The sequence below is a fragment of the Denticeps clupeoides genome, chromosome 1, assembly GCF_900700375.1.
Source record: "Denticeps clupeoides chromosome 1, fDenClu1.1, whole genome shotgun sequence".
NCBI classification, from domain to species: Eukaryota; Metazoa; Chordata; class Actinopteri; order Clupeiformes; family Denticipitidae; genus Denticeps; species Denticeps clupeoides.
The window spans coordinates 12,174,593-12,201,728 of NC_041707.1; the positions used below are offsets into that span (position 1 = coordinate 12,174,593).

Sequence of the window (27,136 nt, forward strand, 5' to 3'; positions counted from 1 at the left end):
GTTTTTCCACACGCTTCTTGTGACCCTGTTGACTATTTTGAATGAAACGCTTGATTGTTCGATGATCACGCTTCAGAAGCTTTGCAATTTTAAGAGTGCTTCATCCCTCTGCAAGATATCTCACTATTTTTGACTTTTCTGAGCCTGTCAAGTCCTTCTTTTGACCCATTTTGCCAAAGGAAAGGAAGTTGCCTAATAATTATGCACACCTGATATAGGGTGTTGATGTCATAAGACCACACCCCTTCTTATTACAGAGATGCACATCACCTAATATGCTTAATTGGTAGTAAGACAACATGCATGAAGAGGATGATGTGGACAAAATACTCATTTGCCTAATAATTCTGCACTCCCTGTATTAATCCATTAGAAACTCTGCAGCGACAGATGAGCAGTAAATTAAAATGAGACTTTATAGCCACAATGAATTACTGTACTTTCGCCTATGAACCAGAAGACCCAGGTTCAAATCCCACTTACTACCATTGTGTCCCTGAGCAAGACACTTAACCCTAAATTGCTCCAGGGGGACTGTCCCCTGTAACTACTGATTGTAGTAGTTACAGTCGCTCTGGATAAGGGCGTCTGATAAATGCCATAAATGTAAAATGTAAATGTACTTTTACTTTTGATACTTGAGTACCTTTAAAGGCAAATACATTTGTACTTTTTATTGAAGTAGAAATTAAATTGGAGGGCTTGGGTAACTTTACTTTTACTCAAGTAAATAGTTTGTGTACTTCGTCCACCACTGCTTCCCGCTACCATGGATCCACTACAGTTAGCGTACCAGACTAACGGTTTCATTGACGATGCCATCAACCGTCTGCTGCACATAACCCCATATCAGCTGGACACGGGCGGGGGAACTATGTTAGGATGCTGTTTGTGGACTACAGTTCAGAATTTAAAATACATGATTCCTTCAAAGCCTTCAAAGGATCTGGGTCTCAGTCCATCACTTTCTCAGTGGATCCTCAACTTTCTCAGAGACAGACCACGGTCGGTGAGGGAGGGGAAACATGCCTATTCCTCTATTTCTTTCTTCAATGGCAATGAATTTAAGTTCTGCTGACTGTGTAGCCGCGTCAGAGGTTTTCATCCAGGATGCCTCTGTCCGAACTAGTCTCTCAGTTCCTGCAGCTGAAGATCATCCCCACAGAATGATGCTAGGCTACTACCAGGACCACTGGATCTTCTGCCTATGAACCAGAAGACCCAGGTTCAAATCCCACTTCCTACCATTGTGTCCCTGAGCAAGACATTGCTCCTGGGGGACTGTCCCTTTAACTACTGATTGTAGTTTGCGAATATTGTGAATATTTACAACCATAAACAGAACATAATATTTCCATACCATAAACACAAACATAACATTTCATTTTACGCTGACTATAATACCATGGGGTTAGATACCAAGGGAAAGCGAGCCAAAAACACCAAACCACACACAAGCGAAGGCACACAATACCTTAACCACTCAGTCCCAACCACCCAAGTTTAATTTATTTCTCTCTGAGTTGCTCTATATCCTGGTTCCTTCTGAGCTTCTGACCAGAAGGCCCAGCATGAAATGTACCAGAGGGTCACCACAGCCACCAACACCGTAATGGCTACGGCTTCAGGGATCTTCAACTGGACCTGAAGCATTATTATGCACATTTTTCTTTTCTGGACAAATCATTACCAACCCGGCACTAACACCAATGGCAGGCTCACTCTTCCCTGGAACGGGGACCCTCTAAGTTTTCCTTCTTCTCATGGTTGCTCCTTTTCTTTTTCTCTCTCCTAAAGTTTTTTTTGTGGAGTTTTTTTTCTTGTGCAGAAGGTTCAAGTATGGGGGTGTCAACTGCAGGGCCCGTGAAAACCCATTGAGACAGATTGTATGTGATTTTTTTTGGCTATATGAGAAATAATTGTTGTTGAGAGGCTTCCATCACTGGTCACACTACCATACAGACCTGATTGGTGGATTGCTGCAGAAATGGTTGTCCTTCTTAGTCAGACCTCCCTGACTAAGGCCCTTCTCCCCTGAGTTTAGGTGACCATCTCTAGGAAGAGTCCTGGTGGTCTTGATCATCTTCCATGTACAGACAATGGAGGCTACTGTGCTTATTGAGACCAGCATCATAACATTTGAGACTTGAGACAATCCCTTTGACTTCATGCTTTGTTTGTCCTCTAACATGAACTGTAGGACCTGTATCTACTGATTGTAAGTCGCTCTGGCTAAGGGCGTCTGATAAATGCTGTAAATGTTGTGAATACTTATGTACATGTGCTTTCTCAATTTATTTTTAATTTTTTTGGTAATAAATTTGGCAAAATCTCAACTACATTTTTTTCATGTTGTCATTATGGGGTGAAAATTAATTTAATCAGTTTTGAAATAAGTCTGCAACATAACAAAATGTGGAAAAATGGTGTGCTGTGATTGGGCTATTCTACCTACTACCACATACTTTCAGGCTGCAAAAGTTTAGGCTACAGACACTAAGCATTGAAGACGTTATGCTACTTAGTCAGGTCCAGGGGACATTGACACAATGTTAACATTTTTGGCTCTAGACACCACCAGAATGGATATCATTAAAACGAACAAGATGTGCTTTAACTGCAGACTGTCAGCTTTTATTTGATATCCAAATCAGGTGAACGGTGTAGGAATTACAACAGTTTGCATATGTGCCTCCCACTTGTTAAAGAACCAAAAGTAATGGGACAGATTAAGAACCATAAATCAAACTTATACATTCAATACTTGGTTGCAAATCCTTTGCAGTCAAATACAGCCTGAAGTCTGGAACACATAGACATCACCAGACGTTGGGTTTCATCCCTGGTGATGCTCTCCCAGGCCTCTACTGCAACAGTCTTCAGTTCCTGCTTGTTCCTGGGGCATTTTCCCTTCGGTTTTGTCTTCAGCAATCGAAATGCATGCTCAATCGGATTCAGGTCAGATGATTGGCTTGGCCATTGCAAAACAGTCTACTTCTTTCCCTTCAAAAACTCTTTGGTTGCTTTTGCAGTATGCTTTGGGTCATTGTCCATCTGCACTGTGAAGCGCCTTCCAATGAGTTCTGAGGCATTTGGCTGAATGTGAGCAGATAATATTGCCCGAAACACTTCAGAATTCATCGTGCTGCTTTTGTCAGCAGTCACATCATCAATAAATACAAGAGAACCAGTTCCACTGGGAGCCATACATGCCCACGCCATGACATTTCCAGCACCATGCTTCAATGATGAGGCGGTATGCTTAGGATCATGAGCAGTTCCTTTCCGTCTCCATACTCTTCTCTTCCCATCACTCTGGTACAAGTTGATCTTGGTCACATCTGTCCATAGGATGTTGTTCCAGAACTGTGAAGGCTTTTTTAGATGTTTGGCAAACTCTAATCTGGCCTTCCTGTTTATGGGGGTCACCAATGGTTTACATCTTGTGGTGAGCCCTCTGTATTCACACTGGTGGAGTCTTCTCTTGATTGTTGACTGACACAGATACACCTACCTCCTGGAGAGTGTTCTTGATCCGGCCAACTGTTGTGAAGGGGGTTTTCTTCACCAGGGAAAGGATTATTCGGTCATCCACCACAGTTGTTTTCCGTGGACTTCCGGGTCTTTTAGTGTTGCTGAGCTCACCGGTGCATTCCTTCTTTTTGAGAATGTACCAAACTGTTGTTTTGGCCACGCCTAATGTTTTTGCTATCTCTCTGATAAGTTTCTTTTGTTTTTTCAGCCTAATGATGGCTTGCTTCACTGATAGTGACAGCTCTTTGGATCTCATCTTGACAGTTGATAGCAACGGATTCCAAATGCAAATAGCACACTTGAAATGAACTCTGGACTTTTTATCTGATCATTGTAATTGGGATAATGAGGGAATAACACAGACCTGGCCATGGAACAGCTGAGAAGCCAATTGTCCCATTACTTTTGGTCCCTTAACAAGTGGGAGGCACATATGCAAACTGTTGTAATTCCTACACCATTCACTTGATTTGGATGTAAATACCCTCAAATAAAAGCTGACAGTCTGCAGTTAAAGCACATCTTGTTCGTTTTAATTTGATATCCATTCTGGTGGTGTCTAGAGCCAAAAATGTTAACATTGTGTTGATGTCCCAATATTTATGGACCTGACAGTATCTTTGTAACATTCTCTAACAGCAGTCAGGTTGTCACTGTTTATGTCAAATAAATTGTGAATTAAAACAAAAGATAGTTTGGGTCTACAACATTTCATTACAAGTAGCAGAATAACTCGGAAGGATTCCAGGATTCTCTTTTTTTCTTCATCGTCATCTGTCTACATTTATGACACATTTCTGTCATCGTCATAAGCAGCTCTGTAAAATGCACTCTAACATGCATAAAGTCAAAGCAGCAACAAGTGCTCAACCTAGGACTTACTAATGTAAGGTGGTGAATGAATCTAAGGGTGTGAAATGCTGGCAAATGGTCACTGCTTCACTCTATTTTTTTTACTATATAAGTTACCATGCTTTATAAATTGCTGATGGTTTTGGTTTAAATTTTACCAAACATAGAGGATATCATAATAATACTGAACAAATGTGTGTGATTTTGCTCATATGAAAAGCAAGCAAGAAATGCCTATGAAGGTTCTTGAACAGATGATTTGCATGACTTTCTCATCAGATCCGCATTTCTGTCACTATGGGACCTGTCACTGCAGATATGCGATTTCACCCAATGCAGGTTACATTTTGATAAGAGCCAATTACGATAAAACTAAAATACACCCGTGTACACAGCTTCAACTAATATGGGCAAATCAGTTAAACAAGACTTACTAACCCAAGTATCGAGGTTCAACTAAAAGATTTTTCAGTCATATTCATTGCAAAAAGCTAAGTCAACATGTTAAAAACACAATTTAATCTTACATTAGAATTCAAGATGCCATTAGTCATAGTGAGCTGCTAAATGTAAATATGAAATATTATTATGTCTTTTTTATATGAACGTTTTCATATAGGATCAAATTAACTACATTATGCTTCACAAGCAAAAAATGAAATCTTTACTGACAAGAAACATTTAACTAGTAGTGATATATTGTGTTTAATTCAGAACAAACCATAGATCATTCACAGTCCTTTAAAAGGTTACCATCCATCTTCCATTAGTTAAACTCTCCCAAGGTTGAACAAAAACAGCACATTTTAAAGAATACTGAATGTAATCTTGGTGGGGTAGAGTGCGTAAAGATTGGGCTTAGCCTGTAAATAAACGGATGCCATGAAGACTCCAAACAGGCTTTTGAGTTCCTGTCATGGCTCGGCTTCATTCTTCTATTGAGAGATTCTAATAAAACAATAAACAGCTGAACACTTCTGAATACACTTCATAGTTATCTTGTATCACAATGTAATGACATTTAGCGGTATTGCAACTACCTGTTTGAAGTATCAGAATTAAATCAAAGGCTCCCTCATTATCCAACTGCATAATTTAAGAACATTTTACTAAAAAATGCACAATTTAACAATGAATATCATTATCAATGTATGCTGGACATACATTGCTTTATTATTGGCTGAGCTCTCTGGCAACCAGCACATTCTGACACTTGAATAAAGAACAAGTTGCAGACTCTTACAAACATTTGGTTTCATTACAAATATAATTAAATAGCATTATATGCAACCCTTAGACCACTGAAAAGGAAATACTATTGATCAGCATAAAGTTTTTTTGCACAGATTCTAATGACTTGTGCTCCTGGACATTATGTAAATGATTCCTTTTTACTGCCAAGATGTACAAATTAAAAAATAGAGTAAATTCACAAAATATAAGTATATACATTTAAATTAAATGCTTTTAACCTGGCTAATCTTATCCATGTCATTGTCCTTGGTCGTTCCTGGCCAGAAAAAAGTGTTTGCAAATAGTACCCCTCAGTGTGAGCTGCTGTTGGACTACCATGAAAATTCACAGTTTAACTTATGTAATTATCAGTCCTTTTATTTTAGATAATCTGTCTTTATTAAAAGGAAAAATAATCAAACAGAGTGGAAATAAAAGGTACATATACAGGAATAACAAACTGACTCATTTTAAAATGTGTTGCAACAAAGGGGGAAAAGAAAAAATGAATGCATTTAAACTAAATACAGCATTTTAATTTAAACCCAAGAAACCTTCTTTTGTGACTGCTATGAAATGCCATGCTACCCATTTTATGGTCATCTTTAGTCAGGCGGGGCAAAAAAGGAAGATATGTGATCTGTTTCGTGTATGTGCAAACTGCAGTACCAGACAAAGTTTGCCATTTGAGTCCGAACAGCAACCCAAGTCCTTCTAAATATATTTTCCCCCGCTGAACAAATTTTCAGTAACTCCTCAACCCCACTGCACTGAGTAGGAGTGGCCTATCGTCCATCAGGGAGGCCATGGTGCATCTCTGGGGAATATGTCAGTAGAACAATCATAACCCAGAGATGCAGAATTGCCTGTGAATAATACAGGGTACAATCAGCAATAATAATGCATGTACTTCCAAATCATTTAAAATAAGAAAGAGTGTAAAAATCACTACTCACCATATAAACAATTACAAAGACTCTGGCCATGGGGTAGCGTCTCAGGAAAATTCCTAGTCGAATGCTGGAGAAACAGAGGTCAAAATAAGAGAGAAATACTAAATGACTAAAATACTATTGTTCTCTGGCAAAAGACCAGGAGTTATAATTTACAGTCTCTAGTACCTGAAAGAATTCAGCCCATAGAAACTCTATAAAACTTCTAGTTATCACAGTTTCTGCTCAGAAAAATACGCTGTTGTACAGAATGAAACAATTCAACCAATTTAACTGGATATTAAGGGTATATTTACCTGAACCGGTCTATAGTGTTGGCTGCTTTGCGCACTTTACTGTACACTCCAGTTCCATGGCCATCAAAATCACTAAAGACTTGTGTACCCCTTTGTCTTGCACCTTAAAAAAGTTAATGAATTGATCTTGAGTGATCAAATAACCATCTTTAGTCCAAAGAAGTACATTTTCATTAAGGCTTCTGACATTGCTTTGAAGAACCGATTATTTGAAGGACTAACAATCTGAGTTTCAGTTTTCTTACCAGAACCCTCTAAGCTACTCATATTAATAGCTGGTCCATCAATCTGGCCTCCCTGTACACTCTTCAACTGCTGCTCTAGCCGCTCCAGCTGGAAGACCAGGGAGCTCTTTTCTGTGCCCAGAGCCTCCAGCATGGTCTGCTTCTGGATCAACGTCTCCGTTAGCTGGTGCAGACGGCTCTCCAGCTCCGCCTGGCTAGTGCTGCTCAGTGCCTTGTTGGTAAGCTGTTTCAGTGGGACAGGACAGCTTTATGTGTTTAGCATTGGTTACTGGTCGATTACCCATAAAGACCAGCAGAAACTATACCTAAAATACCTGATATCTGAGTTTCTGGATTTCTTCTTCCCGATCTTTGATCCTACTTTGGAGCATGCTCTTTGCACGGTGATGCTCCTCTTCCATATACTGAAGCTCCTATAGTGCGCAAAACCACAAAACCACAATTAATCTTTCTTAAATCAAAATTTAATTTAAAAAGTATGTTTTTAAAGTGCAGACAGTTCAATCTTTTCTTGGTTCTCTTCCCGACCTGTTTGTAACGCTCTATCTCTGACTCTGCTTCCTGACGGCCACGGCTCTGTTGATCCTGCTGCTCCTGCAGATCCCGCTGCTGCTCCCTCCATGACTCTGCCTCTGTGAGAGCAGCGGCTTCCAGTTCCTTAATGTGAAAAGCGACATACCCAAGTTAATGTCAGTATGATATACTGGATTAGTACTCCTGGATCCTCAGGTCCAGTAAACTACAGGGCCATCAAATTACTACTTCAACATCTTCCCTTTACTTGAGTCGACAGTGAAGTGGACAAACATTTAAAGTGAAAAGTGAAATGATTTTCATTGAGAAACACAACGAAATGAGACCTCTGCTTTTAACAGGTCACCCTTAGTGAGCAGTGGGCAGCCATAAAAAAAGGTGCCCAAGGAGCAGTGTGTGGGGACGGTGCTTTGCTCAGGGACACCTTGGCAGATTGGGATTCAAACCGGCAAACGTCTGATTACGGGTCAGTTTCCTTATCTGCTAAGCCAACCACTTCCCCATCCACATTTGAGTTAAAATTTGTTGCACTTTTTGGGTGTGACTGTGTATTTACATAAGATGTGTGTGTTATGGTGCTTGTTTATAATGGCTGTGTGCATTTAGGCGTGTCCACTAGTTCCTGCTCACTTGTATTTCAGTACGCAGACTCTGCACTTGGCCCTGCAGCTTCTGGATCTCCTCACGCTGCAGCTCCTTCTCATGGCGCAGTTCCTCCATCTCTATCCTGGCTGCGCCGCCACTGTCCAGCACTTCTAGTCCTGAGCCCTCCTTCAGACTGCTGATTAACTTCTCTTTGGACTGAGAACCAATACATACGCAAAAAAAAAAAACTGGCATAATAATTACATCAAAACTATGTTTGGGTTCAGCATCTACTACAAAAGTTATTTTTGTAGACTGGAAGCCAGTCTAAAGTCATCCTTTGTTTAAGAATTGGACTTAAAGGTCCCATGACATGAACATTTGTTTTGCTTTTAGGTCTTAGTGGCCCTCTAATACTGTATCTAAAGACTTGGTGCAGAATTACAGCCACTTTTAGCCAGTCAAACAATGAGATTTCCCCAGGATGTGCAGTTTGTGTCTGTAGCTTTAAATGCTAGGGAGGCGTCATAAATGAGCATAAGTGAACATAAGGGGACAAATTCCATATCCGACCATCTGAGCTGCCGCTTTCTGAACGGTGAAGCAGAATGGCCATAGCACTCTTTCTACATATCACCATTTCTAGCCACTGCAGGACCACGGACAGGCAAGGTGGACTCGTATTAATATTAAATAATCTCACAAAGTGACGTTTTCATGCCATGGAACCTTTAAATGATGGTCTACAGTGATTGTATAGTATGGTTTAGGGCTGCACGATTTGGGGAAAAAGACATATTGCAATTATTGAGATTAATATTGCGATATGCGATTGCGATATGATAAAGGACACTTGCTTGTATATCAATGAAAAGTCGAATACAAATTACTAATAGTGAAATGTTTAATTTCAAAGTGAAACATACAAACTACTTATAACAACTTGAAATGCCCAGTGCTTTCAAAATACAATATTCTACAAAATTAAATAATCACAAAAAACTCTTTACATTACTGTCGAACGACAAACCCTGGTAAGGCTAAACAACTGTTTTGATTATATTTGGCCATTATAAAATCCCGTATTATAGTTCTTACATTTAACCAAAACGTTGTTTGGAGGCTGACTTGAACACAGGGATGCATAGCCTTTCTAGCTTAGCTAAGGTTAAGATTTGTAAACTGAGGTGAATTTCTTTAGGAAACCTTCAAAGAACAGTCTAAACAGTTAATGCCTACGTTTAGCCAAAACGTTGTTTGGAGGCTGACTTGAACACAGGAATGCATAGCTTTGCTAGCTTAGCTAAGGATATGTTGGAAAATATATATAAGTTATCATGCAATTACCTTTTATTTCCTTTTTGACATTTATATCTCACATGTATTAAACTGTATTATTCTTTTTAATATGCACACTATATTTAATCATTAGTCTCTTGGATGAGAAACTGGTGGGCTAAAGGTTGTTTGCAGAACAGAATGACCGCGACTTGATAAGAGGAGGCCTGCAGCCGCAGCGAAGCAAGAAAACAAGAAGACCTTGCGATGGAGCGTCTACCAAGAGACAACCCTACATGCAAATTATAAGCTTATATGGTGTGATCCTGTGATGAATGTACCGCCCTTTATTAAATAAAAAGAGAGGAAGCGGAAGAGACGGCAGAGCTTTTGGAGGCATGGTCGTCTCTGATCGCTCTCCTTGCAAGTAAAAAGAGAGCTCAACTGCTTCGTGTCATATCTCTCTGTTTTATAAGTGTTGGATAAGACGGATAACTCTAACAGGATAAGACATATAAAACGGGATTTTATAATGGGCAAATATATTCAAAACAATTGTCCAGCCTTACCTATGAAATGTAATGCCCCGGGATCTGGCGCAATATGGCGGCGACGTTGACGTACGATGCAGCTCGTCATGCGGCGTCTACCCAGATGTCTATGCGAGTCATGAATCTGAGGTCTCCATTGAACCGAATCTAAAGTCATGTGACCAAACATGTCACATCCGACTGAAGTGAGACTTCAGTCTGCTCACAAACTTTGAGAGAATGAGAGAATGGATCGGATATGTTGCCGGTCCAATCCATGTACTAATCATTTAAATCGCAGCTTTTTGCGTTCATGTAATCGCACAGACTGACATCGCGATTACGATTGCGATTAGATTAATCGTGCAGCACTAGTATGTTTAAATACTGCCCAGGGTGTGGGTGGGGTGTGTCTTCTGAAAGCGATCTGTTAAAACATGTGCATGTGAATCTGGGCTAGAAATGTTCTTCTCGGCATGTGTAGATTTAGATATAAATGGATGTTTTGTATCAGATGTTCCTTCATAGTTTGACATGGAGGACATAGCTCACCTGGAGTATCCGTGAGGCCTTGTTTTTATAGTCCTGCAACTCCTGCTTGCCGCTGTCGGCTGCAGCTCGGGCAAACTTCATCTGCTGCTGCAGCTCCTCCGCCCTCTGCCGTTCCTCTGCCAGCCGTCGATCGGTGCCTGTCAATGCCTCAGCCAAAGCCTGACGTTCACCCTCCACTTTAGCCAGCCGTGCTGCAAATTCACTCTGCAATACAGAAGAAGAGATCCGTGAAGACGAGGAAACGTTTCTGTCTTAATGTATTTAGCACTCACAAATATCAGCCATTACATACATTCACTGTGAAGTCTTTATATTAGCAAAAATAATTAGCCTACTCAGCAACAGTGGATTTTTTCCAGAAGACTTGATGCATCCTTGCAGATTTGTTGAAGAAATGATTAGCTTAAGGAAGTATACCAAAACCTACTTGCATGTGCTGGTAGCTGTCTTGCTCCCTCTTCAGGCCCATATCTGCCTCCCTCAGGCGGTCCTGTAAGGTCTGCAGGGCCTGAGAGTTCAGGTTGTTCCCCTCTGTGTGGTCCTGGAGGATCCTGAATATGGAGAACCAAGACTTTAAAGTTACAAAGAAAATGTATTTGTAAATGACAGCAACTGGTAAAGGGGGCAGTGGTGGGCTAGCGGCTAAAGAAGCAAACTCCTAACCAAAGGGTTGCAGGTTCAAATCTGCAACTGCCAATGTTCCTCTGAGGTCACGTTGAGCAAGACACTGTCCCCAAACACTGCTCACTGACATTTCATTGTGTGTACCGTATGCTGTGCTGTGTATCACAAATTTACAGAGAGAATCGCAGCTTCACCTACCTGTACTTCTCACTCTTGGCCTCTTCAAGCGCAGCACTGCGACTTTTGAGGAGCTGATCTGCCTCATCCAGTCTGACCTTCAGCACAGCCAGCTGCCCATCCTTAGCAGAGAGGGCTTCACTGAGGTCGTCCACCTGTGAGCGAAGCTCGCGGATTGTGCGGTCAGTGCGAGACTGATCAGAGTTCCACTTCTCTGTACGTGCTCGGGCTAGGTTCAGCTCTAAAGAAGAGATGCTGAGCATTAGACAATGGCTACTTCCATTCAGACACTGACTTCTAGTTCAGAAAATTGCTCTCCTTCTGCTCGTACCCTCCTGAGTGCCTTTGGATCTCTGGATGATGGTGGCCAACTCCTGGTTGAGTGAGGCCACTTCATTGCGCAGAAGCTGGTTCTCCAAGCGCAAGTTTGACAGTGCCTGGCTCTGGGACTCCTCCACAAGGGTGGGCTCCTGTGGGACAGGGTGTGGAGGCACAGCCAACCCTGAGTCTGAGCTCTCCGGGGTATCTGAAGGTAAAAGAAATGATCCTGAGGAATTAATTAAGCAATCAATTAGCTAAATTCTTTAGTGAATACCATGACTTTAGTGACAATTTGATAACCCGCTCTTTAAATTTCATGCTGCCAGGCTTTGATTAAACATGAAAGTTTCTGGGTACCTTGGCTTGGATCTTTGGCAGAACCATCCTCGGTTTTGACGCTGTGCCCACTGGTGGATATGGAACTGAGGCTGGAAGTTCGGGACAAGCCTTTGGTAGAAGGAGGGGATGAAGATGCAGAGGGCACCACCCGGGGGACATTGGGAGTAGCCGGGGCCGGAATCACCTCGTCTGCTTTAGGGACATCCTGTTTGACATCCTTTCGTTCGCCCAGCAGTGGGTCAGAACTGTTAAGGAAGTCAAAGAGGAGGTCGTCGTTCAACTCCGCTTTCTTGGGCCGGACAAAACTGGAAGAGGGCTTCAAAGAACTGGCAGAACTGCCGCTGTTCTCTGAAGATAAATGCGTGGCACTGGACTTCTTGATGTTGCCTGCAGCTGCTGAAATAAAGTCGGGCCGTTCGCGAGGCGAACTCTGGGTGTCGGGTGCAGCGGTCCTGTAGTTATGGAGGTTGAATTGGGAGACCTCGTTTGTAGTGTCATAAGAAGAGAAGGAAGATTTCTGAGCCTGCTGTTTTGTCAAAGCTTGGGCGGCGCCCTGATCCACCTTGTTCAGAAAGTCCTCTGCCTTTCCAGCCAGATCAGCCAACCAAGACATGCTGCAGCCTGACGAGATTAAACATACAACAGAACATAATAGGGATTATGATAATCTTAATAATGCAACTTTCTTGTTATTTTACTTTATTATTAAGCCTATCCAAAAGATCCTGTTTGGTTAGCAATCAAAACATTATATGCTATGGATAATAGAGAAAATCTTACCAATATATTTACCTGTATATTTAATTTGAGACTACTATCTTTTGGTTGTTTCCTCAGCGGAGGAAGTGCTTTCCTGGGTTAATTAGGCCGAAATTGCACATTACAACGCAATTTCTAGTGTAACCGTACAGTGGAAAGGGATGTGATAATAAAACTTTTGTCTGCACTCCCACAAAAATAATAATTCAATAAGCATTCAACATTTTTCGCTTTCCAATGTATCGTTTTTACATTGCAACACATTACAAACTCGAACCTTTCTCAATCGAGCACACAAGCTTTAGCGCAGAGGCTAACTAAGATATCGTGCGCCATAGCTTAGCTCTGTTGTCACTACACTCAAAGCCACGCAGCGACGCCGGTATTTCGGTCTGGTGTAATCTGTCGACCACCAACCGATTCATCCCCAGCCGCCCTTTACTTCCAGCGAGATTTATTTGTACTGGCACCTCCGGGCCTGTTCCGGCTGATAGAAGATAAGTCCGTACCTTCGGCGGAGTTCAGCTGCTAACGGCCAAGCGCGACGCCGGTTACGATCCCACACCGCTTCAAACCAATGCCATCCTTTCCCGGAATAAAAGTACGGGGAAAACTACTACAGGCAGAGGCGGACGACTCGCAGCGAAGCGACACCAGCCTCCGCCATGGTCCTGCCTGACGTGGACCAGGAACTTCAAGTAGGACCCAAAACAAAGTGCCCTTTGCGGTGCCTGATTAAAAAAAAAAAAAAAAAAAAAAAAAAAAAAAATTCCCCTCTACTGCCTGCTGCTGTTCACACTTACTGTGGACCCTAAACTTATATTAGTTGTTATCGTGGAAAGAATCCATTTTGGACAGAAAAAAGGCAAACTAGGCAAGGAGGGAAGAATAATATGAATACAAATAAAGTATGTTACATTGGACATTGTATGTGGTAACGACTAAAAAGAACAATCTAAGAAACAGTCGTTTTTATTCTCTTGCACACACTCCAAATCGCATATTTACATGGCATGCCACATCAATACAAGAACTAAGGACACAGTTGAACACTTATCGAGTTTGATTTTCATACAAAAACATAATGATGATGTCGAGGGAAGATGTACACACAGGTCGATTAAAAGGATCAGGGGCAGAAATATAAATGATTACAGTCCATAGGGAACTGAGTTCTGCTTTATACAGTGGAGAGAAAAATGATTTTCCACAGGAAAGAGTTCTGCCTGCCTCTTCCCAAATTTATTTTATACATATAGAGCTGTATCTAACCTTCGAAGAAGGGACAAAGTTTTAATAATAATAAAAAAACTATTTCAGGAATATCAACATTTTCTAGTCCAAGTATCATGTTATGAATGTCCATCAAAAATGTGAAATTAACAAGCATAAAGCCCCTCTCAAAAGTGAACAGGATATATAAAAGTTCTGAACCTATACATAACTCAGGGAGGGAAATTTATATATATATATAAGATCACTTTTGAAAAAAAGAAGAAATTGGGAGGGCACAGTTCAGAGTTCTGCACATAATGTAAATAAACAGTAAACAGTGATTCCCTCTAAAGAAACCATTTGAAAAGGAAAAATATTCTCATTGAATATATCCTTGCACTTTTGGGATGAACAATTGCTTGCACAGATACTCAACAGACCTTTTTTTTAGCACCCACTCTCATTCACACACTCGCTCAAACACACAGGCACATACACACAGGTATCCTTAGCCTCAGGGCAAACAGCGAACACATGCAGACTGAATCTGGACCAGAAACAGATTCAGATCAGTCCCCGCCTCTTCTTATAGTCCTCTAAGTTGAGAGAGCGGCGTGGAGCTCCATCTTTCACCGGCAGTGAGTTGGAGCTCACTGAGAGAGACTTGGCCTCTGTAACAGAGTTAAAAACCACTTAACTCACTGAGTAGGACAATGAATTTCGTAGGCCAATGAATTTCCAAACCAAGGTTTGGAGCACCGCCTACCTGCATTGGGGACCTGAAGGTCAATCTTGACATCAAAATCGTGAACTTTAAAGAGGTCTTCAGATAGGTCACTTGTCATCTTGGTAACATCTTTATCTTTCTGACTGGCCTGTCCCTATAAATGGATCAAGAGTAAGTATAATGGTCACATGGATGTTTATGGCTTTGCATTTTTTGTACAAGTGTACATGTACGAGTGTCTAACCTACCTGTTTATTCTTATCTGAACCATTATCCTGGCCTGAACCAGAACCATACTTCTGGTTTAAATGTGCGAGAATAGCAGCATGAACAGAAGGGTCTCGTGCCTACCAAAGCAATAAGCACCAATTAGTAATTCACACTCCATGCAGAGACCAATGGCATTTAGTAAAATGAAAAGATTTAAGGTGTTACATTGGAAACCATGGTAGGTTTACACTGCCGCCGTGTGAAAGGGTCCATCTGCTGGTTCTTGGCGTTTTGACCCTCAGCCTGCATAAGAGGACACAATACATTTTGATCAACCCAGAATTTAAACCTTTCAAACATCTTAAGAAAAAGCAAACACTCACCACTAAAGCCTTTTCAGACTCCACAATGTTCCAGCTTCGATTCCGCTGATTAATATAGCTGAACAAGTAAGAAATGATCAGTATCAGCAGAATAATCGGCGTAAAGTGAATTAAAAAGAAGGCCAATAAAATCTGTTTTACACTAGTAATGAGCAAGTAATGGAGACAGGCACCTGATAGCAGATATATTCTTGGTCCTCTGCCGGTCCAGAGCCTCAGCCCTCTCTTCCAGTTCATTCAACTGATCTTGGATCACCTTCACCTTCTCTCCATCCCCACTCTCTTCTGCCATAGCCTGTACATTATCATCCACAGCACACATTTAGACAAAAAAACATTAGATTCATACTGTTCAATTCAATATTGGTAACAAAATTACTTAAAGCACATTGGCAAAGCTCAGTGACAAAACCTAACCTTATCTTTGAGGAGTTGCGTTTTCTTCATGGCATAATTTGGAGGAGCCTTCCGAAACCGGTCCTTCTCTTTAACAATCTGTTATTTAAGAGAATATGACTTAAATCCAAAGTGCAAGAATACAAAGCACAAACAATCCTGAATACCAGAGACAAATTACAACTCACATCTTCTATGTCTTTGTCATTGAACTTGTAGTTGACTGCTTCTTTGATGGACTGCTCCTTTTTGGTAATTTCATCCAGAGTTGGAACTTGCATGCCCCCAATGATCATCTGCAGGAAAACCACAATTAACATGCGACTCTGCTGCGACTAAGATTAATACACAAATCCTTATAGACATAGCCTTGGTATTCACACACTTACAGCTTCTTTCCATTTCATGAACTCATTTTCTGTGAACTCCTGATTGGAAACAAACTCCAGTCGAAACACCCTTGTGTCATTGCCGTGACTGAAGAAAAGACAGAGAGTTAGAGACCCAACATCTTAAAATTACTACATGATATGACAGATATCATATGACTTTACATATGTGATGTACAGCATCAGCAGTGTGTCTTACCGTAACTGGAGACCTTTGTTTGTTCTTGTTGTACCTAGCTGGTAGACTTTTGCAGTTTCAACCACATCAATTATTTCAGCAACCTTCAGACAAATATTTAGTTTAAAAATAGTTCATATATTAAATTAAATTTAGAGGTTGGATCAGTCACTTTGATGGCTTAATCTATGAAGCAATATGTGCAAGCAACAACAACACAAAAAAGCTTGAAGTGAAAACTCACCCTATAGACTGGTTTGCTGCTGCTGTTTCCAATGCCTATTCGCACAAAACAACCAGTTACAGTTTTGGCGAAAAACGGCATGTGACACCATCGCTCCAGTTTGTGTCGGGACAACCGGATTCGGTTTAGTTCTTCTGGTAGGGAGACAGGCTGGGACTTAGGAGGTGTTTCTTCTTTTCTGCATTATCACAAAAGCAAATGTTAAAGAGCCGCTGTTTTACAGTGCTTTGTTTCTTTTCAGAATGACTTACTCTTCGTCTTCATCAAAGGATGATGAGCGAGAGCTGCGGTCACTCTTTACAGAGGACTTGTCATCATCCTCTTCCTCTTCTTCCTCATCATCAGAGTAAACCTCACTGGTGGTTAAAGGCTGACGTTTGGCCAGGAGCTCCGCTGTTTTATGCAAGAAGTCAACAAACTCAAACATAAGAGATATGTGCCATCCAAAAAAAGATTATTAAAATAATCTACAGTTAATTCACCTGTCCTGTTTTTCTTTTTCTCTCTTTCAGCCTTGAGTTCCTCCATGGCTTGAGACTTTTTGTCCTGTTTCTAGGATTGCAAAGATTAGAAATTTTGGTGGTATGATCATATTCAGAGAAATAATACCTGTTTCACGATTACCTCAATTATCTTACGTAAATTAATTTCAAAACTGTACAAACATATGTAAATCACAAAAACACATTTTATAACATATATAGGTAGCACAGCTCATTTGCTTTTGACAAAGTCCTTAAATGTCCCCTATTATAAAAAATTCACTTTGTGAGATTATTTAACATTAATATAAGTTCCAGTACTCTGTCTATGGTCCTGCAGTGGCTTGAAATGGTGATGTGTATAAAGAGCATCAGCACATCACACAAGACCAGTGAGTTCATAAAATATTTTTCTGGAAAAACAGACACTGCTTCCTGTCTGTGCCAAACTGGAAGTATTGATGACATAATTTCCACGAATGCCCACTCACTTTAATAGGCCACTCTCCTCCTTGTCCCACCTCTCTACTCCTCATTGGCGTTCAAAGTTTCACACATTATGCAATTTTATTCCATAAATACTTGCTTTAGGAACCGCACCTCTTAAGTGGTGAATTGTGGCAGCTTTAGCACTCTATAACAGCAGTCACCCCCATAGAAACTGAACCCTTTGGCAACAACTTTTTTTCGACAAACTCTGCAAAAGGGTGACCTGTGGTCCTGGATTTCTCAGTTTAGAATCTTTTGGTTATCCAAAATATTCACCTACAGGAGACCTCAAGTGTTTCCTAGGAGGAGTAGTCTCATTGTTGGTTGTCTCTCTTTGTTCTTCTGCCATGACCCATTTGGGGTGTCACGCTATTCTATGTCTTTGGTTCTGTCCGAATTTTATTGCCGATGTTGAGGAAGTCTTGACGATGGATTAACCGATTAATGTTTTACACCACATTTAATTGTCAAACCTGTTAATCCCTGTAGCTTTACCTGTTTCTCATTTCTCTTGGGCCTCCGCTCGTTGTTATGTGACATCACCTGCAGAGGAAATTGTACGTATAAAATATTATATATATATATATACACACACACACACACACACAAAAAGCTCAAATCAGCCCCCAGAACAGAATTTAAATGACACAATAATGCACTTATCATTAGTTCATTAGTAGACGAAATAACTGCAATTTAAAAAAAAAAAAAAAAGATTCCTACCACCAAGAAACATTAATTCAATTTAAATTTGTATGAGATCACAGATAATGAGATCTCAGATGATAAATCATGGAGGTGAATTCATATCCCAGTTTTGGTTTACTCACCACCTGAGAGTCCTGAACCTGAGACTGCTGCTTCTTTTCCTGCTCTTCCTCTTGTTTCTTTTTCTTCTCCTCCTTCTCCTTCTTCTTAGCTTTCTTTAGTTTCTGCTTGATTTCAAATCTGTGGAGCATAATGTCATTTTTAAAAAGACAAAAAATGTACAGTTGTCTTTCTACAACTACAAAAAGTACCTGCATCCCTTTTCTAAGACATTACAACTTCGTCTTCATCTAGCACTTAACATTTCCCTGCGACTTTATGTTCTTCCCTTATTTCTCCATACACTTTCTTCCAGCGCAGTTTGTAATTGTTGTAGAGTCTCTGTGGACATCCATTTAGCTAGAAGAGCTTTTTCTTGAGTGCTCCATATTACCAGACTTGTTGGTATGCAGTAGGGGCGTAGCAGGTAAAGAAACGGACCCGTAATCAGAAGGTTGCTGGTTCGAATCCCCAAACCACCAAGGTGACACTAAGCAAAGCACTATCCCCCACACACTGCTCCCCGGGCACCTGCCATGGCTGCCCACTGCTCACGTTTTTAAAGCAAAGGACACATTTTGTTGTGTCACCGTGTGCTGTGCAGCAGTGTTTCACAATGACAATCACTTCACTTTCACTAAGGGCTCTCCTCCATTTCCTCTTCTAAAGCTACTGATCACTCCACCCATCGCTCGTGACGACACAGTTCCTCACTACTAGACCAGCAAAGTTTAGGGGCAAGTTTGGTGCCTGTTTTTAGGCACTGGAACCAATATTTTTTCTGTGTTAAAGCGCGGCACTAGTTACAAAATTGAGGCAGGGGAACCAGAGCAGTGGAAAAGGGGTATCAGTGAACCCGTGTACACTGCAGATTGTACCCTCGCAGATCCCTTGGAGTAAAATTAAGAATTTTAAGGCTTTTCCTCACCTCCTCTTAAGCACCTCACGCTTTTCAATTCGGTTGAATAGTTCTTGCTCTCGCTCCTTTTCTGTCATCTGTTCCAGTCGAGCACGGTCCTCCTCGTCTCCCATCAGGTCATCACCATAGCCATCACGAAACACTTCCTCCTCTGAGGAGGAATCAGAGTCCGAGCTGGATGAGGAGCTGTTGCTCTCTGAATCGGATACTTCTCCTAAGGATTAGACCAAAAAAATAACATTATAATCATAGGCCTGCTTGATGAAATCACAAAAAAACATTTTGCAATCTCAATTGCAGTGCAGCTTTTTTGGGTGCAGTGGTGGCCTAGTGGTTAAGGAAGTGGCCCCATAATCGGATAGTTGCTGGTTCGAATTTGGCTCTGCCAAAGTGCCACTGAGGTACCACTGAGGTGCCACTGAGCAAAGCACAGTGCAAAAATGACATACACTGCCTGTCACACACTCTAATATGAGCTTTTGCAATGTGCAAAGCTGCATACATTTTTCCCCACTGAGAAAATTCTGGGCAAAAGTCTGGTGGGTAATCCATGTGGGAAAATTATGCTGCCTGAATCGGAATCACAATTAGAGTGAATATGGCCATGCAATCAGGAAAGAAGAAAATCAGACAGAATAATCTGTCCATCCAGTATATTCAGGTAGTCGGCTGTACCTCGACCTGAAAAACTGTGGCAACCCCAGATGCTACCACAGTATGCACAAACTTGTATGGTAAGATCTGTGCATGATGGATGCATCAATTAACCCGCCTATCTTCTTACCCTGGTGTGCCCATCCCTCTAGGACAGGGTAGAACTGGACTCTGGACCACTGCTTCCATTGCTCCAGTCCAATCTTTTCTCCCGATCAGCCTAACAGCTGTTCAATCCCAATCCCTTGAGTTCCCTTCGAACTGTGCATGTAGAAATGCTCGTACCGTTTCACCAAATGTTTCATGGTCGCCAATCACGAACATATCAGATTTGTTCTCTAAAAGATGATGCTCCCACTATCCTTCCCATTTTTAATCACATTGAACTATTTAGATTTTCTTTCTTTGATTAATGCACGACAATGATTGGACCCTTCAGAAAACAGATCAAAATCTTTCCCACAACCACAGGATGTGTCTTCCAACATTATTATTTAAGAAAAGAGAAGCTACTCCCTGCAAATCCAGGCAGTGTACAACAAATTACAGACAAGATATGCATTGCCACCAACCCAGAACATGAGCCAATTAAATATAACACTACTAATGTATCAAAATAGTAACATAAAAAAGAGAAAGTTTAATGTCAGTTTAGATTCTAAGAAAAGGATGGGAAAGCAAAGAAAGCAAAGTTAACAAACTAAGCAGCTGCAACACCAAAAAAAATCTCATATTATATAGTGTCTTAATAACATTCTATATGGTTACCTTTCCACTATACGATGTGAGAAATCACACCAGCTTTATTAAATGAGACAGACTCCCACTTAGCAACAAACTTTCAACCACTAAGGGCCGAAAAAAGCGAAGATTAGGGACAAGGGACCTATGCTTGAAATTGATATTTCTCCTCAACATGTCCTGCATAAGCAGTATTGTGATATCATTAATTTACTGACAGATAACATTTATAGGGGCATGTAAAAATAAAATTAAAATTAGATTAAATGACTGTCACTGAATTATCTTCCCCATGCGAATTGAGCATGTTGAAAACAGGTCGAGTCCACGCAGAGCAAAAGCTAAGCTGAATGTGAAAGAAGACAGCTGCAGACAGTACCTTCCTCTGGGGCAGAACTTCCTCCAGAACTGTCGCCATCAGAGCTGCCAGAGGACGCTGCCTTATTCACTCGCTTTTTTGCAGTGTTCTTCTTCTCTGTCCCCTTTCCCGGCTTAACCTTCTTCTTTGCCTTTGTACCTCCAACAGTCCACTGAAACAGAGGAACAGAAACGGACATGTAAAATTGCAAAGATTTCTCAGCCAAAGATTCTACATCACAAGCCTGTGCTTAAGATGCACGTTTGCTTATCATTAGTTCTAAAATGGCATGGCAGCCTAATGCTGCAATCTTGAATCACATGAAAAATCTGTGTTGCTAACTGTGTTGCTGAATTTTTCACACATTTCACCCCCAACTATCTCAACTTATTGTCTGACCAAAAATAAAGGAGCCAAGTACCTCATCATCACTGTCAGAAGTCTCAGAATCTGTGGAAGCTGCAGGTTTACTGACAGGTTCCTCCTGTTCATCAGAGTCCCCCCTCCTTCTTTTGGCCAAAGACAACAGCTCCTAGTAAACAGAATGAGACAAATACATATAAACAATATAACACACATAGAAATCCCATTTGTTTCATTGTCTGTGAAAAAAAACAATACTAATTTGGATGGTCAGTCAGTGCTGCAAAAATCACTGCAATCAAAAAAATAAAATATTGTGAAGTTTTGAGAACGACACAAAGACTGGTTTTCAAAGTTTGCTGCTTCTGTTTTTATTATGGCAATTTGCTTATCCTCCACAATGTTATGAAGAGTGATCAGATGAATTCCGATGAAATCAGAAAAGTCCCTCTTTGCCACTTTATAAATTTAATCCCAATAAAACATTTCCACTGCATTTGAGCCTTGCCGAAAGAGGACCTGCTGAGATCTTTTCAGTGATCCTTGCATTAACACAAGTGAGAGTGTTGACCAACACAAGGCTGGACATCATTCTGTCATGCTGATTGGGTTAAAAAAGCAGACTTGCAATCACAATTCAAGTGATGCTTGAAATCTCTGTTAGTTCTCTGATCAACATGGTTACCTGCAAGAAAACATGTGCAGTCTTCATTTCACTTCACAGGCAAGAATATTGCTGCTACTAAGATTGTTCACTGCGTCAAAAACGTCAAGGAGAGAGGTTCCAGTGTTGGAAAAAAAAGGATTCAGGGTGCCCAAGAAAGTCCAGCAAGTGCCAGGACCATCTCGTAAAGATGATTTAGCTGTGGGATCGGGGTGCCACCAGAGTAGCGCTTGCTCAGGGATGGCAGCAGGCAGGTATGAGTGCATCTGCAGACTGATATTCTGCAAAAGGTACAAGGATTGGGCCATTTTCTCTGATGAAGCCCCTTTCTGATTGTTTGGGGCATCTCTCCAGAGGATAAAAGGTGAGTGCTACCACCAGTCCTGTCTTGTGCCAACAGTAAAGTATCCTGAGAGCATTCCTGTTTGGGTCTGCTTCTCATCCAGGAGAGTGGGCTCACTCATAATTTAGCCTAAGAACACAGCCATGAATCAAGAATGGTACCAAAACATCCTCCGACAACAACTTCTCCCAACCATCCAGGAATGGTTTGATGAAGAAAAATGACTTTTACAGCATGATGGAGCATCGTGCCATAAGGCCAAAGTGATAACTAAGTGGCTCGGGGAACAAAACATTAACATTTTGGGTCCATGGCCAGGAAACTGGACCTTAATCCAATAGAGAACTTGGTCAATCCTCAAGAGGTGGGTAGACGAACAAAAACCCACAAATTCTGACAAACTCCAAACACTGGTTGTGAAGGAATGGGTCAAATTGCAGAGGTCTCAAGAAAAAAAAAAAAAACACAACAAATATTGACTCTTTGCATAAACTTGATGTAATTGTCAAAAAAAAGCCATTGAAACTTATAAAATGCTTATATTATATTTTAATACTCCACAGAAACAACTGACAAAAAGACCTAAAAACACTAAAGCCGCAAACTTTATGAAAACCAGTATTTGTGTCACTCTCAAAACTTTTGGCCACGACTGCACTTTCAATGTCAAAAATGCTTTTTTAACTGTCTTAATATCAGCGTTGGCCATGCCATGATGCTATGGTTACATTTGAAAGGCATACCGTATAAACAGCAAACTCTGCAGAGGGATCGACGTTGCACTACTTTGAGAGGCTCGTGAATAATAATATGCATTTGAAGAATCACTGTGCCAATGCGCATGCAAACCACATCAACTAAAAGACGCACTAGAAAAGCATTGGAGTTGGTTTGTTTACATGGAATCTACACACGACACATGTGAGGTCACATTTTGTGTAATGTCCTGCAATTTTTTTTTTAACCACGCATGTAAGAATGTTGATCAACTCAAACTATCTATAGCAACTTCACAAGTCGAAACCAACATGCGCAACGAAGTGCAGCATTTCGCTACGATGAGGGGAAAAAAAAAACAGCGCGATTCGAAGAAACAACACGGACAAATCAAATCATAATAGCTCAGTACATTTCCCCGCCGGGTCGCGTTTTTTTATTCTTCCTCGCTATTTACAAGAACAACTGTACTGGCATTCGCCTGTGCGACGTGAAAAGCCATTGCCTCTCTGCAGGCGAATTTGTACAAACACAACAACGCCAAGAACTCTGGTCTGGCGCTAATGCTAGGATATGCTAGCCGTACTTGTCAACATCACAACACAATGCTAACTCGCCATCTAGCGTCATCAGAGAAGCTCGTGGACGAAGAATAGTCTTCGTTTCCAACCCCACTCCGTTGCGTGACCTCTCGAAAAGAGCGCAAAGTGTTTTTTTTTTTCACACGCGTGCTATAATTAGACAGGCCCGTGGCGCGGTGTTTTCCTCCTCTCTCCAGGCTAATATTAGCTAAAACTGATTAGCTAGCGCATTAGATGATGCTGCGTTAAGCCGCGCCAGCGTCCGACAGGAGAGACATCGCCATTACCTGGTCGAGATTATCGTCGCTGGCGCTGTCCTCTGAGTCCGAGTCAATAACGACGCGACCTTTCCGTTTCTTCACGTTCACCATGATGCACTGTGACCTGGCTGGCTACCGCGGCGAGTGGCGCTGGTGCGAGCTTGCTGCACACTGTGGAAACGGCGGCAGCCCCGCGGTCCTCCACACAAAGGCGCTAGAGACCCACTGGGCATGCGCAGCAGGTACAACTGGATCTTCGTCAACGACGTGACCGCGCTCGTTTCAAAGCTGAGTATTAGATTAGGATGCATCCAGCTACGTGATGTAATACCTTAGCCGATGCATGTTGTAGCATCAGTATTTTATTTATATTCTCCAGAGCAATTCGAAATAATTCCAAAAACACTTTACAATTAGAACTAGCACAAATTGTCACAGTTTTTCAAAACACCTTACATTTACATAATGCATTTGTTCACTTACAGTACAGGCCAGAAGTTTGGAAACACCTTCTCATTCAATGTGTTTTCTTTATTTTCATGACAATTTACATTGGTAGATTCTCACTGAAGGCATCAAAACTATGAATGAACACATGTGAAGTGTTGAATGAGAAGGTGTGTCCAAACTTTTGGCTTGTACTGTACATTTAATTGGCATATCACTGCTATGAATGAATGGAAAGTCTATTTCTTATATTTGTCATATCTCATGTTCAGAACCAATAAAACGGGACAAGTCACACTGTGGCCTTTTATAATGATTTCATGACTTTATAACAATTTTGCTTCTTTCTCCGAGTATTCGCGACTCTGAACGCGTTCACTGTGCCAAGAGGGGCGTGTTTCCCGCGTCCAAACAATTCAGTATCGAATACCTCTTTGTAAATTTCTCAGTTTAATTTTTGCTCGAGTGCAGTAAAGAAACAGACAACTATACTCCAGAAGGTACAAGCGGCTAAAAAAAACTGCTTAATTACAATGACACGAGCAGTTTTCATTCGGTACTTCTTCCCCCGATCGTCGTATTCAGTCATGGCTGCCGACGTGTGAGTGAAACGATTTGAGGTATTTGTGTGTATTATATTGACGTTCCCTGGATGGACAAATTGAACAATACGTTTAGCATTTTTTCAGGAACTCAACAATATCTATATTCTTTTATGGTCCGCGAGGCTTTAGTAGATTTTGATTATAGGAACTAAAGGTTTCTGTAAGCGTTTCTAGGGGGTGGGCAAAAAATGACGGACCACATTAGAAGGAGCCAAGAGCACCTGGCTGTAGCCAGTAGTCCTTCAGTCGTTGATTTTCCTGCATGTGGTTATTCAATCGATCCTCCTGCTACAGTCCGTTTAGTGAGTATTTTTCATCTTTATATTTATGTACGTATTTTAAAGAAGAGCTGCTAGTAGTCAACGATATAGTTACTGATCATATTTCCCGTCGCACTCATGTGACGTGAAAGAGAATGTAGTACCACAAAATAAAATGTCTGTAGTTATAAATATGAAATTCATGCATTCGTTTTTAATTAACCTTGTAGATTGTAGTGACATTCAGTCCTAGATGTACTTTATTCTTCTTATTGTTTTGAGTCATGTACACTCTTCTCTTGACAGTTCTGACTGGACCCTATGTAAACTGTATATCGACATGTCAACAGCTATAGCCATTGTTCCACTGAGGAACCTTTGCAGAGTTCAGAAATTTTTGCCACTTGCAGCTTCTCCCCCTCCTTGGTCTTTGCCACTGGGTAGGAGGACCATTTACCACGGGGACTACAGACGGCCAGGCCAGACCAGGGACAACAGATGGCCTTGGCAAAAGATTAATTTTGACTTTAGTAAAGGAGTGGAAGGGATACGCAAACACTTTGGCCTGTTGAAAGATGAGTTTGTGCAGCGCTGGAAAGGCCCAGAGGGCAGGCCGCTTCTAGAGATCATGCTGGAGCAGACCCGGGTGCTGTGGGACTTCAGAGGACCAGGCAGCTTGGAAAACTGGATAGTGTCTTCAGACCGAGAGATAGGTGGCCGAAGTGAAGCTTATTTGAAGCTAGGCAGGAACAGCACAACCTGTCTGCTCTATGGCACGCTTTGTTCTGTTCCACCTCGAGACGGAGAGACTCGCTACAGTGGATACTGCACAATGAGGTCTTCACAGCCGAAGGTGAGACATCACATCTCACACCCACCTTTTGTTACTTAGAGCAAAAAGAAACTAATGCTTAACTGAACGTGTATTCCTTTTATATATACTGATATTTTTTCTAGGACTATTTATTTTGTATATTTAGCATTTTATATTATACAGTTAGCATATTGTCTATTCTGTCTGTCACAGCAGAAATTGGACAGTACAAAAAAACAACACAATGTAAATTTCCCACTTGTGGCACTAATAAAGGAGCATCTTATCTCTTATTCCTATTACAGGGCTCATTTGACAGGAAAAAACACTATGATTTGTCCAGCTTTAATACCTTACACTTACGTGTCCGTGGTGATGGGCGGCCATGGATGATAAACGTTGGGGCTGAGACGTACTTCTCCCACCAGAAAGATGACATATACAGCTATTTTCTGTATACAAGAGGTGGCCCATATTGGCAAGATGTCAAGGTAGTTTTTAATTCCACTTTATTTATCTGTGTTCCAAGGAATGTCACTTGTGCTCTGACTTTGTTCTCTGCCATTTTCAGATCCCATTTTCCAAGTTCTTCCTGTCCAGCCGTGGGAGAATACAAGATGACCAGCATTCTCTGTGGTTAGACAAGGTCTGTGTGATTCTTATCTTCAACAGTTTGGCCTTAATACAAATAACACAATAATTCCAATTAAAGCTAACATTGTGTCTGTACAGGTGAATACAATTGGCTTCACTCTGGGTGACAAAGCAGACGGACCATTTCAACTAGAGATTGATTTTATAGGCGTCTGTAATGACCCAGCACATAACGAGGACTTTGCTTATGAAGTATACAAGAGGAATCCAAATGTGTGATTTACAAAAAAATCAGGAATTACATAGCCCATGCTATTAACTAATATTTTATGTAGTCTTAATAAAATATTGAATATATTTATTACACAAAGCCTGTTAAATAGCAAATGTCTATTCATTGCAATTGTCTTTAAATGTCAATGTCACTAAAAAAAGCTGATTCATGAGCAGAAATTAAAGCATGTAAACATTTAATGATGCGGTA

The 27,136-nt window shown here is 41.1% G+C and overlaps 3 protein-coding genes across 4 annotated transcripts; 1 reads left to right on the top strand and 2 right to left on the bottom strand.

The window, feature by feature from the left end:
• Nucleotides 1-5,182: 5,182 nt before the first annotated feature.
• Nucleotides 5,183-13,506, bottom strand: golga5 (golgin A5). Of its 2 annotated transcripts, none has more exons than XM_028980873.1 (13): nucleotides 13,322-13,506; nucleotides 12,072-12,674; nucleotides 11,725-11,940; nucleotides 11,415-11,634; nucleotides 11,020-11,143; nucleotides 10,593-10,796; nucleotides 8,278-8,448; nucleotides 7,642-7,770; nucleotides 7,428-7,526; nucleotides 7,114-7,336; nucleotides 6,869-6,971; nucleotides 6,576-6,639; nucleotides 5,183-6,485 (listed from the first exon to the last, which is right to left on the bottom strand). In XM_028980873.1, exons 2-13 carry the CDS (start codon nucleotides 12,664-12,666, stop codon nucleotides 6,405-6,407), a joined length of 2,229 nt encoding a protein of 742 aa, XP_028836706.1. In that variant the 5' UTR covers nucleotides 12,667-12,674; nucleotides 13,322-13,506; the 3' UTR covers nucleotides 5,183-6,404. The 2 variants fall into 2 exon arrangements, with proteins under 2 accessions (XP_028836706.1, XP_028836715.1); XM_028980882.1 differs by having other exon boundaries at nucleotides 5,186-6,485; nucleotides 11,725-11,919.
• Nucleotides 13,507-13,768: 262 nt separating this feature from the next.
• rtf1 (RTF1 homolog, Paf1/RNA polymerase II complex component) lies at nucleotides 13,769-24,151 on the bottom strand. Its single transcript, XM_028982095.1, has 19 exons — nucleotides 23,960-24,151; nucleotides 21,426-21,536; nucleotides 21,026-21,176; nucleotides 19,261-19,465; nucleotides 18,356-18,473; nucleotides 18,021-18,068; nucleotides 17,037-17,106; nucleotides 16,806-16,947; nucleotides 16,555-16,732; nucleotides 16,332-16,414; nucleotides 16,133-16,220; nucleotides 15,932-16,039; nucleotides 15,765-15,842; nucleotides 15,521-15,642; nucleotides 15,348-15,405; nucleotides 15,190-15,267; nucleotides 15,003-15,101; nucleotides 14,794-14,908; nucleotides 13,769-14,698 (listed from the first exon to the last, which is right to left on the bottom strand). The coding sequence occupies exons 1-19, from the start codon at nucleotides 24,041-24,043 to the stop codon at nucleotides 14,592-14,594; spliced, it is 2,043 nt and encodes a 680-aa protein (XP_028837928.1). The 5' UTR covers nucleotides 24,044-24,151; the 3' UTR covers nucleotides 13,769-14,591.
• Nucleotides 24,152-24,580: 429 nt separating this feature from the next.
• Nucleotides 24,581-27,126, top strand: ndufaf1 (NADH:ubiquinone oxidoreductase complex assembly factor 1). Its single transcript, XM_028981364.1, has 5 exons — nucleotides 24,581-25,286; nucleotides 25,551-26,097; nucleotides 26,364-26,549; nucleotides 26,630-26,704; nucleotides 26,791-27,126. Exons 2-5 carry the CDS (start codon nucleotides 25,585-25,587, stop codon nucleotides 26,929-26,931), a joined length of 915 nt encoding a protein of 304 aa, XP_028837197.1. The 5' UTR covers nucleotides 24,581-25,286; nucleotides 25,551-25,584; the 3' UTR covers nucleotides 26,932-27,126.
• The last annotated feature ends 10 nt before the right edge of the window (nucleotides 27,127-27,136 follow it).

Excerpts from the sequence above, each read along its gene's own strand:
- ndufaf1 (XM_028981364.1), top strand. The coding sequence starts at position 25,585 with ATGTCAACAGCTATAGCCATTGTTCCACTGAGGAACCTTTGCAGAGTT. Across the intron at positions 26,098-26,363 it reads TGAGGTCTTCACAGCCGAAG|GGCTCATTTGACAGGAAAAA; the intron begins GTGAGACATCAC and ends TTCCTATTACAG. Across the intron at positions 26,550-26,629 it reads CATATTGGCAAGATGTCAAG|ATCCCATTTTCCAAGTTCTT; the intron begins GTAGTTTTTAAT and ends TGCCATTTTCAG.
- rtf1 (XM_028982095.1), bottom strand. The coding sequence starts at position 24,043 with ATGGTGAACGTGAAGAAACGGAAAGGTCGCGTCGTTATTGACTCGGAC. Across the intron at positions 18,474-19,260 it reads CGTGAGGTGCTTAAGAGGAG|ATTTGAAATCAAGCAGAAAC; the intron begins GTGAGGAAAAGC and ends TATGCTCCACAG. Across the intron at positions 15,102-15,189 it reads AACCTACCATGGTTTCCAAT|GCACGAGACCCTTCTGTTCA; the intron begins GTAACACCTTAA and ends TTGCTTTGGTAG.
- golga5 (XM_028980873.1), bottom strand. The coding sequence starts at position 12,666 with ATGTCTTGGTTGGCTGATCTGGCTGGAAAGGCAGAGGACTTTCTGAAC. Across the intron at positions 7,527-7,641 it reads AGATAGAGCGTTACAAACAG|GAGCTTCAGTATATGGAAGA; the intron begins GTCGGGAAGAGA and ends TGCGCACTATAG. Across the intron at positions 6,640-6,868 it reads AACACTATAGACCGGTTCAG|CATTCGACTAGGAATTTTCC; the intron begins GTAAATATACCC and ends CTGTTTCTCCAG.